This window comes from Dermacentor albipictus, chromosome 1 (assembly GCF_038994185.2).
Source record: "Dermacentor albipictus isolate Rhodes 1998 colony chromosome 1, USDA_Dalb.pri_finalv2, whole genome shotgun sequence".
Taxonomy (NCBI): domain Eukaryota; kingdom Metazoa; phylum Arthropoda; class Arachnida; order Ixodida; family Ixodidae; genus Dermacentor; species Dermacentor albipictus.
In genome coordinates, this window is record NC_091821.1 from 57,475,459 (window position 1) to 57,491,200 (window position 15,742).

Genomic DNA, 15,742 nt, shown 5'->3' on the forward strand with positions numbered 1-15,742 from the left:
TAAAGATCACCTGTTGCAGATAACATGAAATTTATTTATCAATAGATCATCACGGGCATTGGAGAGGCGCTTGCGCACATTAAGAAATGGCGCAGTTTCGGAAATACTACGTTGCAGATGAACACAAATCATAAGGGTATCAGTGAAGTTGTCAAGGAGAATATGCATGTCTCTACGTTTAATAAGTTGGTGTTGCTTCGGTCATAATATGGTGTGCATATCTAGAAAGCCGGAGATTGTCAATCATAAACGGTTCTGCAAAATTTTCATCCTTGAAGTGTCGATCCTAACGCGTCCACAATCACACCGAAGCTTCTCTAGCACAACACTCATGTTCTCCAAGGGTGAGTGCCGCGTCCATTATGAACGCAGGCTGACGTAATAAGCGGACGTCCTTGGATGGAAGAAGTGAAGGAAAGAAAGGCCAGATATTGCGAAAGGAAGTCGCCCCTCACGTATCCACTGAGAAGGCCGCTCGAGGCGCGTGAAGCAGCGGCAGCAGCATGCCGATAAGTTTTCTCGCGATCGGTTCTGACGCCTGACGACGCGCCGCGGCTGCACACATGCCAAAAGGTAAGCGCTCATTTGGGTGTACGCGCACGTGCGTACCGCTTGCCACTTTGCACGCGAATGCCAAGATAACATATCCGCAGGCGCTAAAAACGATAAACAAATTAGGGTCAAAATTACTTCGCCACGCCGCGTGCCCTTGCGATTTCGTGTGGACGAGCGAGCGTATTTCATATATGAATGGGAAAGGAATGGATTGAAAGGGGGAAGTTACGGAGCGGTGCGTCGACGCCGTCGGAGCACCGGGTACATAGAAGTCGAGAAGATCTCAACCACTTGGTGCAAATCTTTCACAACCGGTTGAAATTATTGTTCTCCATACCAAACAACACCGGAAAATGGAAGCATGGGTAGTGTGCTGACAGAAGGGGGCGAATAAAACCAAAAGAATTACTCGAAAATCATCGGCAGACATGACCGTGTCACCTTTCCAATGCAGCCTTTTGGCCGAATCGGCACACCTGCATTGGAACGCGACGTTGTACCCTCGAGCAAGTTCTCATTTTTTTTTTTTTCGTAGACGTTAGCTGTTTTTGTTTTTTTATGTAGCTGTCTCGAACAGTATAGCGCTGCTGTGGAATTCACACTTGGCATCGTAGGATGCGCCCTTCGAAATTTGCATTTGACTTTCTCCTCCAGCCTTGTCGTCGTGGCAGGAATATATAACAACCTCAGGGCGCAAGGCTTACGTCGTAAGCTTCCACACATCAGACACTTCAGGAGATTGAAGGACATTCGTCCACTTAACCCTTTACTGCACAATTTTTTGTTTCCCCAAAATATTATTCATGGCGTTGTAGGGAAGCATAATAGTACCTGTACTCCCATGGAAACTTACTTTAGCGAATGTCTGTGGTTTCAATTAGCAGAAAAAGGGTATCTTGCATATTTGCAACAATGTGCCAATAAAGAAGAAGTTGAAAGTAAAAGATAGATTTAGTGCGATTCATACTCAGATGCTTATTTGCACAAGACAATCATTGGTGCACCTATGATTTAGTGTGGAACAAAAAGAAGCATTTGTACATGTTTGTGCAGCACAGGTGGTTCCCACACTTCGTGCAGTACGTCATGCAGATTCCCGTCCAGCCAGGAAACAATGCAGTGTTTTCGGGTTATTGACAAAATGTAGAACATCGAAGCACAGACGTAAAGCTGTGCCCGTGACGACGTGACACGGCAATGTGCGGAGGCACAGCGTACTTTTGAAAAGAAAAAAGGAAATTTGACCAGAGAACATCTTGTCCACATATTGGATCGAAACGGACTTACACTCGTGGCTGTCGCGACTAATTGAATAGTCACTGCCTTCACTATCAGGAGGAATTTCTAGGCCATACCAGCGTTTCGAAGCCATTTCATTATTCCGAATAAAATAAACCATGTACACGTTGTTGCATTTGTGCAACATAGCAACGTTCTGTCGCCAGGAACAAACTATTCCGAAATTACAATATTTTTTTGAACCTACAGAGTCAGAAGGATGTGGAGCATAGCGTAACAATTTTTTTTGCGCTTTGTCTTATGGAGAAATACATTTACAATTTGTAAAACTTACCTATATCACTGCTCCTGGGCGCGCGCAGCCTCCGCCACGTTTGTTTTGGTAGAAGATGCAAAGAATTAGCACAGATTGCAGCACAAGGTGCCGCGTTTTACAGACCAATGTTGCGGATATGCAACAACATGTACAGGAAGCTCGAAACTGACTTTGCTTCGGTTTTTAACGCCGTTCATCAGAATGTTGCGTAAATGCAACAAGGTGCAGTAAAGGGTTAAGCAAGTGTTCATTCTATTACTGGCTACAAGTCTTATCGGTAAACATCAGCCGTCTCATTCCTTGGTGTTGGAGCCCCTAGCGAATATGCCACTATGCTGAAGTACGACGTCTTTGCAGTCTTAAACGTCGCAAGTCTCGATTCATTCAGCTAACGCCGCAAGTGATTTTAGAAAAGCATGTAAGCGATCGTGGAAGTCTATGTCCTCGCCTGTAGCGCAAAAGTCCATGAACGAGACAAACACATCAAATAAAAGCGATGGTTTTCCGCCCGGTAATTCCGAAGAAGTGCGACGTCAGCCGGGGCGGTTGATGTCGGATTGCGATGTTCAAATATACCAAAAATGGATGCCCAGTGCTTTGACTTTTTTGTGTCATAGTGGTGAAAAAGTTTGGCAGAGACACTTAAGACTGCTTAGGTGTGGTAATTCGAAAGCCCTGTAGTCGCTTTGGGGAAATGTTTTCGCTTAAGTATTCATCCGTATGTCGTCATGCCCGTTGTAAACTTGCACGGCGTTCCTTTTTGTGTTCCCTTGCCTCGTCTTCTGTGGCGTGCTTCCGTGGGCGACCACGTTTAACAGATGCCGCTAGGTAGACGCTTCGAAATGCGTCCCAGTAGACACGGCACCGATAAAATCCGAAGAGCAGGTGACGCGCTGGAGGCGGCGATGTGACGTGTGCAATGTGTGCGATGCAACGAATTAGGCACAACTTATTTTATATACTCGTGATTTGGCGTCGAGAGTGCATCGCAGTAGACACAGCACCGATGAAATACGAAGAGCAAGTGACACGTGGGAGGCAATGGCGGAGGCACTGACGTGACGTGTGCAAGGACGCACGCACTAGGCACAACTTTAGTCAGCCCTAACCATGGAGCCAGCCGCCTTGGCGTCGGGGAAGCGTGCTCGTCTGGCACCCCGGAGGCCCGGAGGCCCGGGTTCGATTCCCACCCAGAGCACAATGTACTAAAATTTCTTCTGCATTCCACCAATTGACTTTGTTGACATTAATTGACTGGCATATCATTAATAGTGAAGTTGACTGGCCAATCGCGACGAGAACTTGCGAATCAAACGCTTTGGGAATTGAGCACGCAGTCCCGAGTATGCGCCGCTTCGTTTTTGACGTCAAAATTACTCGCCGCAGTTGCCCAAAGGCTGTTGCGTTGCGCTGCTGAGCTTGAGGCCGCGAATTCGATCCCGGCGGCCGCATTCCAATGGCGACAGGATGCAAAGACGATTGTGTATATTCTGCACTGTGTGCACGTTAAAGAAGCCCCGGTAGTCAAAATTAACCGATTGATCGTGATAATCAGATCGAGGTTTTGGGAAGTGCCCGGAATTTATTTTAACGTCCAAGGTCACCTCGCCACGTCGCGTTCAGGCGAAGCTACTTTACGTTCACGAACAGTGTTTCAATTTTACGATTGCTGGCTGCAGTTTAACTGTCAGACGCGACCGCATTTAACGGCACCTTGCAAAGCCGATCCGACCATGTGAACCTACGTCTGCGCAGACGATTTTACGTAGCTCGACTCAACACAGGCACGTACCCAGGATTTTTTTTCGGGGGGGAGGGAGGGGGGACCCACCACCCTTAGCCCCATCATCATCATCATCATCAGCCTGTTTTATGTCCACTGCAGGACGAAGGTCTCTCCCTGCGACCTCCAATTACCCCTGTCCTGCGCCAACCGATTCCAACTAGCGCCCGCGAATTTCCTCATTTCATCGCTCCACCTAGTGTTTTGTCGTCCTCGATTGCGTTTCCCTTCTCTTGGTACCCATTCTGTAAACCTAATGGTGCAACGGTTATCTAACCGGCGCATTACATGACCTGCCCAGCTACATTTTTTCCTCTTGATGTCAATTAGAATATCGTCTATACCCGTTCGCTCTCTGATCCAAACCACTCTCGTTCTGTCTTAACGTTATGCCTAGCAATCTTCGTTCGATCGCTTTTTGCGTGGTCCTTAACTTGCTTTCAAGTCTCTGCCCCATATGCACTGGCAAAATGCACTGGGAAATGCACTGGCAAATGCATTGGCACTGGACATATTTCACTGGCAAAATGCACTGATTGCACACCTTACTTTTCAATAATAATGGTAAGCTTCCAGTCAGGAGCTGGCAATGTCTGCCGTATGCGATCCAGCCTATTTTTATTCTTCTGTGAATTTCCTTCTCATGATCGGGGTTCCCTCTGATTAATTGACCTAGGTAAACGTACTCCTTCACATTCTCTAGTGGCCGACTGGCCATCCTGATCTCTTGTTTCTTTGCCCGGTTATTAATCATTATCTTCATCTTCTGCATAATAATATTCAACCCCACTCTTACACTCTCTCTGTTAAGGTCTCCAATCATTTGTTGTAACTCGTCTGCATTGTTGTTGAATAGAACAATGTCATCGGCAAACCGAAGGTTACTGAGATATTTGCCGTCGATCTTTACTCCTAAGCCTTCCCAGTTTAATAGCTTGAATTCTTCTAAGCACGCAGAAAATAGCTTTGGAGAAATTGTGTCTGCCTGTCTGACCCCTTTCTCTCCAGGTATCTCCCTGCTTTTCTTGTGTAGAATTAAGGTAGCTGTAGAACCTCTGTGCATATTCTAACGCGAAAGACGAGTCAGTAAGACAAGAAACTATTTATAGATTATATTTACAACAACGGTTGATGCGCTGACCCCGACGTTACCTACCCGCAACACAGGAACCCCACAAGGTGCTGTTCTATCACCCACCCTTTTCAATATTGCTATGATGAAATTACCTGACAAACTCAACGCAATACCAGGAATCAGGCATGCAATATACGCCGATGACATCACTATCTGGACCACCGCTGGTTCCGAAGGAGAGAAACAAGACGTCCTTCAACAAGCGACCGACGTCGTCCAGCAATATGCAAAATCAAGTGGTCTCCGGTGCTCCCCCGAGAAGTCAGAACTATTAGTCGTTCGACAGAAATCCCGAAGAAAACTCAATGAACTACCAAACATCACACTCATCCTCGACGACAAAGAAATACCCACAGTAAACCGCGTCCGCATTCTCGGACTCCACATACAACAGGACGGCGGAGGCGCATACACCATCCAACGTCTCAAGCAGACCACCTTCCAGATCATGCGAATGGTCAGCCGTATCACCACCAAACAATACGGACTGAAAGAAGACGACCTAATACAGCTCGTCCAGGCCCTGATAATCAGCCGCATTGCCTACGCTGCCCCGTACTTGCCCCTCACTCCCAAGGAGATAGATCAATTAGACGTACTTCTTCGGAAAGCCTACAAGCAAGCGCTCGGCCTACACCCGGGAACAGCGACACTCAAGCTTGAAGCCCTAGGAGTGCATAATACTATAAGAGAAATTATAGACGCCCACCTCACAAGCCAACGAGAACGAATAGCCCTCACACCAACAGGAAGAACAGTCCTAGCGCGCCTAGGCTACCCCACACACAGCAAAGGCCACGAACAAGCAATCCATCTGGCCCCCAACTTGCGAGAGCACATCAAGGTAGCCCCTATCCCCAGAAGCATGCACCCGGAACATCATGCCGATCGTCGCCAAGCTCGCGCAAAAGCTCTACAGACAAGATATGGCAGTCTCCCCACCACACTATACACAGATGCCGCGCAGTACCCCCAAAAAGCAGCCATGACGGCCAGCGTTGTCGACTATAACCTACAAGAGGTGGCCTCGATGACGGTCCGCACTGCCAGCGCCCTCGTAGCGGCGGAGACAACAATCGCCTTGGCCATCGCCTCTAGTCTGACCAACGAGTACATCACAATTATTACAGACTCCCAGGCAGCTTGCCGTAGCTACGCGAGAGGTCGAATATCTTCCATCGCCCACCGACTCCTCAAACAGGCCTCCTCATTCCCGGACGTTGAAATAGTGTGGACTCCAGGACACGAGTCCCTCCGTGGAAATCAGCGTGCGCACGCTGTAGCCCGAGCTCATGCCACCCGGGCGCCACAAGAGAGGGATACGGACGCAATCCATGGAGCCCGTACCTTTACAATACAACGCCATACTACAACACCACAGATTGAACAGACGACAATACCCACCTACACACAAGACCCTCTCACGTGAAGACGCCGTAGCATGGAGACAACTACAAACCAATACATACCCACATTTAAGCAGACTACATGCAATCCACCCTACACTATATTCATACAAATGTCCTTTTTGTAATGATTACGCCTCCCTTTATCATACCACATGGGCGTGCCCCAACGTGAAGGCGGCCCCGCAAATACCCAACCCCACACCCGAGCAGTGGGAGGCCGTGCTGACTAGTTCGGACCCTCGTAACCAGCAGCAACTGGTGCGGCGGGCCCGGGAGACAGCAAGAGCCGCAGGAGCCCTGGACTAAGGGCGCCTCCCGCACAAGCAGAAAGACACCTGCTTGTCCTTTCTTTTATTTTTTTTTAAATAAATGTTTCTCCTCCCTCCTCCTAGTTCGTTCTTCCTCCTCTTTTCTGGAGTGATGGCGCCTACGCGCCTCGTTCAAACAAACAAATACCTCACGCATGTAGCAATATTTTCCAAGCTTTATACGTAAGCGTTCTGTACTCCTTGATTACGTAGTGCCTCTACGATTGCTGGTATCTCTACTGAATCAAATGCCTTTTTCGTAATCTATAAAGCCATATAAAGAGTCTTATTGTATTCTGCAGATTTCGCGATAACCTGATTGATGACATGGATGTGATCCATTGTAAGGTATCTCATCCTGAAGCCAGCCTTTTCCCTTGGTTGACGAAATCCAGTGTTAACCTTATTCTATTGGAGATTATTTTGGTAAATATTTTATATAATACTGGGAGCAAGCTAATGGTCACATAATTGTTCAATTCTTTAACGTCTCCTTTTTTTGTGGGTTAGTATAATGTCTGCATTCTTCCAGTTTCCTGGGACCCTTGCAGTCGATAGACACTTCGTATAAAGAGCCGCCAGTTTTCCAAGCATTATGTCTCCTCCATCTTTGATTAAATCGACTGCTATTCCACCTTATCCTCCCGCTCTTCATTGTTTCATGTCTTGCAGGGCCCTTCTGACCTCATCGCTAGCGATAGGAGAGTTTCTGTATCCTGTTCATTACTGTTTCTAAGTGAACTATCGTGACTCCTCTGGGTACTGTATACAGGTCAGCTTAGAATTTTTCCGCTTCTTTTACTATATCTTCGAGATAGCTGATTATATTATCCTTCTTATCTTTTAGTGCATACATCATGGTTTGTCCTATGCCAGGTTTCTTTTTTACTGATTTCAGGCTGCGTTCATCTTTTGCGGCTTCTTCAGTCTTTCTCATGTTATAGTTTCGAATATCAGTTATTTTCGCCTTGTTGATCAGTTTTGACAGTTCCGCGAATTGCGTAACGCTGTGCGGCCGCCAGTCCCATACAACCGCGTAGAGCGCAGGACTCTGCGATTCTAGACCTACTGCGCTCACTGCGAAAGGTTAGAAAAACACCCACATAAGCACAGCAGAGAAGTGGCTACGTGAGGCGGTTCGACCGATAACTGTAGAAGCGTCATTCAAAACAAGTAATTGCTCTCCACTTCCGGCGGCGTTTTCTCTATATACTTCCTTTTTAAATAAAAAGATGTTGATCCATAAATATTCTCATAAACAACGGTTAACTTTTTTATTATTCTCTTTTGCTCGCAGTTTGGTTGTTGCCTTGGTTTCTCCCTTAGTAGATCGCTTAATTTCTCAACTCCTTGCGATTTTTGTTTGCAGTCGCCAATTTTGCACGAAAAGTGCTATATAGTTAGGGAAAAACAGACGAGGTAACGGGCGACAGTCATCTTGCTTATGGGTCTAAGGGTTATTGCAGGGTTCCATGATGGACGCTCTTTCACATTATTTCATTTCCCACCTTATCTAACCCATATCACGTGTATATGGTTCCGGGCATCTACCAGCGTCGCGGCGAGCCGTAACTCAAGGAAAAAATGAAGCAAAGGGATAGGTTAAACGCAATTGGCGTTTTCTCCGGCCGCAACTCGTTCCATGAGAGTACAGACCAGCTGAGTAACATCCGCATCCCTCTCCTTGTCCCAGGATCAGCCTAAACAAAGAAGGTTGAACTAACAACAGCAACAGCTATGCGCGTGATGGTTGAATAGATGGTGACAACTGAACGCATCTCGAGTTAATCGCGCGGGTGCGGAATCTACGAGAAAACTGTCCTTCACTATACAAGAGATGGCGATAACTACCGCCATCTGAAAGGAGTGAAAAAAAAAAGGCAGCATAATGCGGACCGATGTACAGCTGTCAAGTCTCAACATTGATCTGGTGGCGCTTTAGGAATGTGTGAGGAGTGGTGGCGTGGGTGGGGAGGGGGGGGGGTATGCCACTTGATTTCGGGGGGGGGGGCGGGCCCCCCCGGGCCCTCCCCCCCCCCCTGGGTACGTGCCTGACTCAACATTTGGTATGTCTGATCAGGGTATGCAAGAATTAAGACGGACTAAAAAAACACGGCAGTGTCGACCTGAAGGCTTTGCGAAAAAGCGTCCTTCATTTCATAACCGAGCTAGTGACAGAGGCTGTTGCTATGTGTGAAGGTACAGAGAGAGAGAGAGAGAGAAATAGAAGAGAGGAAAGGCAGGGAGGTTAACCAGACGCACGTCCGGTTTGCATCAAGATATATAACACACCGAGGTGCATAAATTGTTGTTCCTCTTTCCTCGTACTGTCGCTGTGGCGCAACATATGTATATGATTAACTCGGATTGCTGTAATGTCGTTTAGTGCCGAAAGGCTCGTCCGAGCTTGGCTACACCTCTACTGCCTTGCGCCTCCGTGTGGCAGAGTTGGCTGACATTCGCTTGTGGGGTTTCATGTTAATGATCGGTTCTCTATAAAAGGCCGCAGCTGAAGATGGTTTCCTTATTGCCCGAAGCCTCTTATATTCCTGGCTTTTCTACCGATGATATTAAGCAGAACGCAACAGACGTTCTGACGTCACCACGGTAACGCGAAAACTCGCTTTATTTGAAAGCAATTAAGATTTTGGGGTTGGCTCTTGATGCACAAACGTCATCTATCGGTATTCATTCTGACTTTATTTCTTCCTTCAAATTTTTATTCACAGAGGAACGCTCCACCACACTCGCGTTACCAAGATGGCTATGTCCTCAGTTTTCTAGACATTTTAATTTTATTGTTGTTTTTAACGAAGAGTTCACATATGACCTTTGATAAGTTCCTTCCGTTGCAGTTCTTCCGCTGGTGAATTCGTTTCTGTGCTGCTCGCCGTTTGCTTGAAAGGCAAGGCGGCTCTTTTTCTTTTTCTCTTATCACGTCGCTCATTATCTACTAGGACCAGAAGCCTGTAAGGGCGCGTTCGCCACAACGCCCCTCTGAAATTGGCTGCGATAGTGGCCTGCGCGAAGCGAGAAGCCATCTGGCTCTGATACGGCACTTCCCGTTTGCTAATTGTTTTGTTGCTGCGCGCGAGGCGCATTTGCAAGGGCGGTTTTTCTTTCTTCTGTGGAGCACCCAATAAGCAGATAAGGGGCCTAATTCACAAAGGTTCTCGTTCGAAAAACTATGTGTTATTGGCTGGTTGCATTCGTCATTATTACGCCCCCCCTGCTGTAGCGCAGTGGTTATGACGTTGCACAGCTGAGCTCGAAGTCGCAGGTTCGATCTCGGCCCTGGTGGCCGCGTTCCAGTATAGGGGCGGATTGCAAAAAAAAAAAACGCTTTTATACGGTGCCTTGTGTGCAAGTTAAGTCACCCCAGATGGTCAAAACTAATCTGGAGCTGTGTGTTTGCGTGTGTGTGTGTGTGTGTGTGTGTGTGTGTGTGTGTGTGTGTGTGTGTGTGTGTGTGTGTGTGTGTGTGTGTGTGTGTGTGTATAATATGGGTCGTGGATCTTGTTCAGGTGATTTTTATTGACTACTTTATGCTTGCTCACTGCTTTTATGACGTCCCTACACTGCGGAAGTAAAGTTATAGTAAAACCAAAGGAAAATTAGGACATTGTATCATGGCTTACAGGGCTCGCGCCCACTGGGCTACTTGCGCGGGAAGACAGCTGGTCAGAAGCAGTCCCGCAGATTTGCGCAGATATTGCAGGCAGCTACTTACTTCGTCTCAGCGGACGCTTACATTGGTTGCAGGTTTTAGATCTTTCGGCTTTCGACATGACATATTTATCTACCCACATTTGTACCGAGGTAGGCAAGAGAGAGAGAGAGACAAAATTATAAATGAAAGGCAGGGAGGTTAACCAGGACTGAGCCCGGTTGGCTACCGTACACTGGGGGAAGGGGAAAGGAGGAGGAAAGAGGTAGGCAAAGTTAATCGTCAGCTATACAAGGCTACCGAACGTGACGTTTTGAGAGGGAGAGAAAGATAGAGAAAAACACATTTCGTTTCGGCCCCCTGTGGGGTTGATCGTGAGAGGCGGCTAGGGAGATTGATGGTACGTCGTTGATGGCGTGGACTCTTCATTGGGCATGGTCTGCTTCTTCTGGTGCAATGCGCCCTATAGAGACGTGCTAAGCCCCCCTTAACGGGCGGCCACGTTAGCTGATGTTAGGACACGCCAACCACTTCTCAAGTGTGTGGCGTCTTTCTGGTAGCATCTTAAGTACAGAAAACCAAGGTGGCGCGGCTACCACTGTGCGTGCAGAAGATATGAATATAATCCTCATTACGCTTCCCTCTCTTGCTCGCGAAATTATCAAATTATCGCGACTAACTACATTCGCATGAGTTTCACCGAAAGGCAATTATTGTGCAGCTTAAGCATTCTTGCCTAGAGTGTCGAAATGGTGTGGTCTGGGGCGTGGGAACGCCTAATGTCACAAGCACTACTGTTTCAGGGCAGTTGTGTTTCTGCGAGGGCGCTAATAAACGAGTCAGCTCGGCAAAGGTGACGGCCGCAGCGATGAATGACAGGGCACGCACGGAGATGGGGCAACGCCTTCGTGTGTCTGTTGGCCCATGATAGTGCGATTGACTGATCGGAGCGAGCTATACATGAAACAATTGTTGATTGTTGTTGTTGATAAAACGTTAAAGAGTTAGCGAAACAAAGAAAGCGAAGATGGCCGAGTAGAGAGAGCCTGTTAGCGTGCAAATTTCGAATAGTTTTCATTCGATGAGGATAGTAGAGAGCGAAAACGGAGCAGAGAACACTGAGTTCATCTGCCCACTCATTCTACCGTCACGAGAGGGATGGGCTTGTCGCAACGGCAACAGGGCAGGCTTAAGTGTGACAGTGTTTGCTGTCACCAAAACATTAAACTGACAGTGGAAATGTCGCGAAGGCTGTTAATGCAGAAAGTTGGGCTAGTTAAGAGCTCGACATTGTGGAGTATTTCCCGCACACTAAGGAATGAAGAAAAATGTACTACAAGATTGAAGTACCAGTGACTTTCGGCGTTCCTTGCTCGCCATCTTTCTTTTCAGTACACGATTTTTCATCACAGCTAAAGAAACGCCGTTACAGTGGGCGGTCGGTGACGCTGGCGCGTTACTTCATTTCATTTCATTTTATTGCCTTAAATACCCCATTCGGGGTATTACATAAGGGGTGGTTAACATGTGGACACAAGAAAAGGCAGGTGTTACATTGAAATACAAGTTTCAACAGTTTCTAGAAATTGTGAATGACATGTGACGGCAGCGACATTAAAGGGTAAGTCGTTCCAGTCCTTCGCAGCTCGAGGAAAAAATGATGATTGAAAAGTGACAGTTCGTGTTCGAGGACGAGAAACTTGGGGTTGATGGCTAGTGCGCTGTGACATGCGTGAAGATGATGGCGTGACGTAAGGCGGGCGGCTTAGTGAGCTGTAAAAAAATTTCTGATAAAGAGAGAGCGTGGCGATGCGACGACGAAAAGCAAGAGATGTCAAGCTAGATTGTGCCTTTAAGTGTGAAATGCTGATGTTATATGAATATGAAGAATGGATGAATCTAATCGCACGATTCTGAACTGACTCGAGTGCATTGATAATATATGTTTGATGAGGGTTCCAGATGGCGGCGGCATATTCCAGTTGTGGTCTGACAAATGATTTGTATGGGAGTAGTTTAACGTGCTGTGGAGCATGACGAAGATGACGCCTCATGAACCCAAGGGTCTTGTTCGCTGACGAAATGACGTTAGTCGCACGCGCATTCCAGGAAAGGTCGTGGGACAGGGTTATGCCAAAGTACTTATAGGCTAGAACTGATTCTACTGGGACGTTTTCAATTGTGTAAGTAGACAGATAAGGATTACGACGGCGGGAAATCGAATTAATTTTGCACTTGTTAGGGTTCAAAGCCATTTGCCAACGGTTGCACCGGTCCTGCACGTTATTAAGGTCATTCTGAAGACTGTGTTGCCATTCCTCTTTCGAGAGCCGGCGCAGCGAAAAAACTTGCCGCCCTTGCGCGTGACCTGACTTTAGCCCAATGGAATTCATCCGATTTCACAAGTGCACGCCTCCATACCCTGGACCCTAATTTACAGCTCCATATTCTGCCCGAGCTTCCACGACGTGACTGCACCCTTCTTGTCCGTCTATGGCTTGGAGTAGCATTTTCAAATGCCTACTCTTTCCTTATCGGAATGGCCAACAGCCCACTGTGTGACTTCTGCGGGTGCAACGAAACGATCGAGCATTTTCTTTGTCAGTGCTCTCGCTTTTAACCCACAAAGAGCAGTCCTCTCAGCCACCTTAGACAAACGGGACAAGCACCCAATGAGTGAAAACAAGATCCTTGGAACTTGGCCTACGGGAACATCAGCGCGATCCGCTATGAAGGCGCTGCTGCTATACTCTAAAGACACGGGACTTTCTGACAAATTGTGACTACACTGTGTGACGTAGGACTGTACGGTGACTGCGTAAGACCAGGAACACCTTTGCGGGCTACGTGACAGTGCCCACAGAAATAGTTTGTGTGTACGTGCGCGTGTGCGCTTAGGTTTTTTTTCGTTTTTTTTCTTCTTTCTTTCTCACCTATTACATCCCCTTGCCCCTCCTCCAGTACAGGGTAGTCAACCGGAGATAATCTCTGGTTAACCTCCCTGTCTTTCCTTTGCCTTTCTCTCTCTCTCTCTCTCTCTGGAGAGATGCTTGGTCAGAGATGTTAGTCACAGTACGATAAATCACACAGTCGTCAGCGAACATACGAATAGGACAAGATACATGCAGCGGAAGATCGTTAATGTATATTGGGAAAAGAAGCGGTCCGGCTGAGCCTTGAGGGTTACCTGAAGTGACAGGGAGGGGTTCGGAAGAGACGTTATTGACAAGGACGAACTGGGAACGATTAGTAAGGAATTATTTTATCCATTGTACTACAAGAGGATACAAGTTCAATGTAGATAATTTTATTAGCAAGCGGTTATGAGGCACTGTGTAAAAAGCTTTAGAGTAGTCTAGAAAGATGGCATCCGTTTGAACGTTGTTATCAAGATTAACGTGGAGATCATTAAGGAAGATAGCTAATTGTGTTTCACATGAAAGCCCTTTACGAAAACCATGTTGAGAAGGATGAAAGAAGTTTGCCGAGTCTAAAAATTCATGATATGCGAAAATATGACATATTCCATTATTTTGCAAGGAACATTAGTTAACGAAACGGGGTGGTAGTTTAAGGGGGAGTCTTTATTACCTGCTTTGAATACTGGAACGACCTTTCCCACTTTCGAATCACCCGGTAGAGCACCTGTAGACAACGATTGCGTGAACAACAGAGTGAAACATGCCGCGGTTATGTGCTCAGTATTCATTAGGATCGTTGAGTTAATTTCGTCTAAACCACAAGAAGTACATAATTTGTTTGTTCTTTTTTTTTTCAATGATTGATAGTATACCATCTATCGAAAATACAATGGGTGGCATATGCGATGTTATGTTATGAAAGTCTGGAGTGGTAGTTTCTTTTGTAAACACGGAAAAAAAATGCTGTGTTGAATATATCAGCGCACTCGGCATCCGCGGCGGTGTCGCCTGCTGCATTCGTCACGCTGATGATACGAGCTTCTTGGGGATTTAAAATGCGCCAGAACTGCCGAGGATTTTGAGTAAGTAGCTGGGGTAGGTCGACGTTATAAAAAGATTTTTTAGCAGTGCGAAGGGCACTCAGGTAGGCGTTCTCTGCCATGTAGTATTTTGACCAGGCCTCGGTGCTTCCAAGACGCGTGGCTAGCCGGAAGCGACGTTTCTTTTGGTTTTCAAGCTTCTTTAATGCTCTGGTTAACCATGGCTTACTTTGATTAGTGTGCATAGTTATTCTTGGTATATGTTTGTTTACGAGTTCATTAATTTTATTTTTAAATAGTGTCCAGTTTTCTGGAAGCGAGTGCATATGCAATAATGTCTTCATGAACTTCTATGGTCTACGGCATCGACGCTAAGTGCTTGGGACCACCTATAGCGAACAATTTAATGTGCGCCACAAATGGAGCTGCTGCGCGAGTGTGCTATGTGGCAACGAAATGGGACGTATTTCCGGTGCATTTGGAGCTCGGTGCCCTTGCTCCTAGTTCAACACATACCATGGTGGAGTACGCACACAGCTGCTCAGCAAGAACGATAGCACGTGCGCACAGTGCCCATGTAAGCAGTGGGAGCCAGAACAGAGCCGGCTGGTGCTGGCACGTATCCGGCAAACCTGCTATCTGGTTTAACCGGAGGGAAGTGAATCCGGCCTTGAAAACCGGTTATCCGGTTATTCGGATTTATTAGAGCAAGTATACAGGAAATCCGGTTTTAAGTAACCGGTTAGCCGGATAGTCGGAGCACGAACACGGGGCACCACCAAGGCTTGAGTTGAATGTTTGGTTCCTTCGCATGTACGAGGTGTGTTCAAAAAGAAATAGAACTTTTGAAATAGCGCGCCAACCGGCAGAGGGAGCGCGCTGCGGCTACTGAGCGCATGTAACGGCAGGTTTGGACAACAAGCTGTCATTTGCCGCGTTTCGCTGTGACCGTTAGTTGGCGAGCTACAGCCGCTGAAGTGAGCACATCAACAAGCTGTTCTTCGGATTGGTGCCAAAGTAACAATGAAGGAATTGGAAGAACAGTGTGCGTATGTGTGTGTGAAGTTCTGCTACAAACATTGGAAAAATTTCACAGAGACATTTCAGTTGCTTAGCCAAGCATACGGGAAGGACTGTATGAGTCACACGCAGTGCTATGATTGGTTCAAGCGTTTTGAACACGGAAGAATGTCGGTCGGTGACAATCCCAGGCCTGGACGCCCTTCCACATTCACAGATGATGACTACGTGGAGAGTATTCGAACTGTGATTCGTGGAAATTGTCGTTTGACTGTTCGAGAAGTCGCTGACGAAGCGGGTATCAGTGTAGGATCATGTCATGAAATTTTGAGTGACAAACTTGGGATGT

General features: G+C 47.0%; 1 protein-coding gene across 1 annotated transcript in view; it reads left to right on the forward strand.

Moving 5' to 3' along the window:
* The first annotated feature begins 428 nt into the window (after nucleotides 1-428).
* The window catches only part of LOC135899364 (pancreatic lipase-related protein 2-like), a 42,916-nt gene continuing 27,602 nt past the window's right edge, over nucleotides 429-15,742 (forward strand). The window contains exon 1 of the mRNA XM_065428618.1: nucleotides 429-573. Coding sequence (XP_065284690.1) covers nucleotides 564-573 — 10 coding nt within the window. The 5' untranslated portion in view covers nucleotides 429-563. The remainder of the gene's footprint in view (nucleotides 574-15,742) is intronic.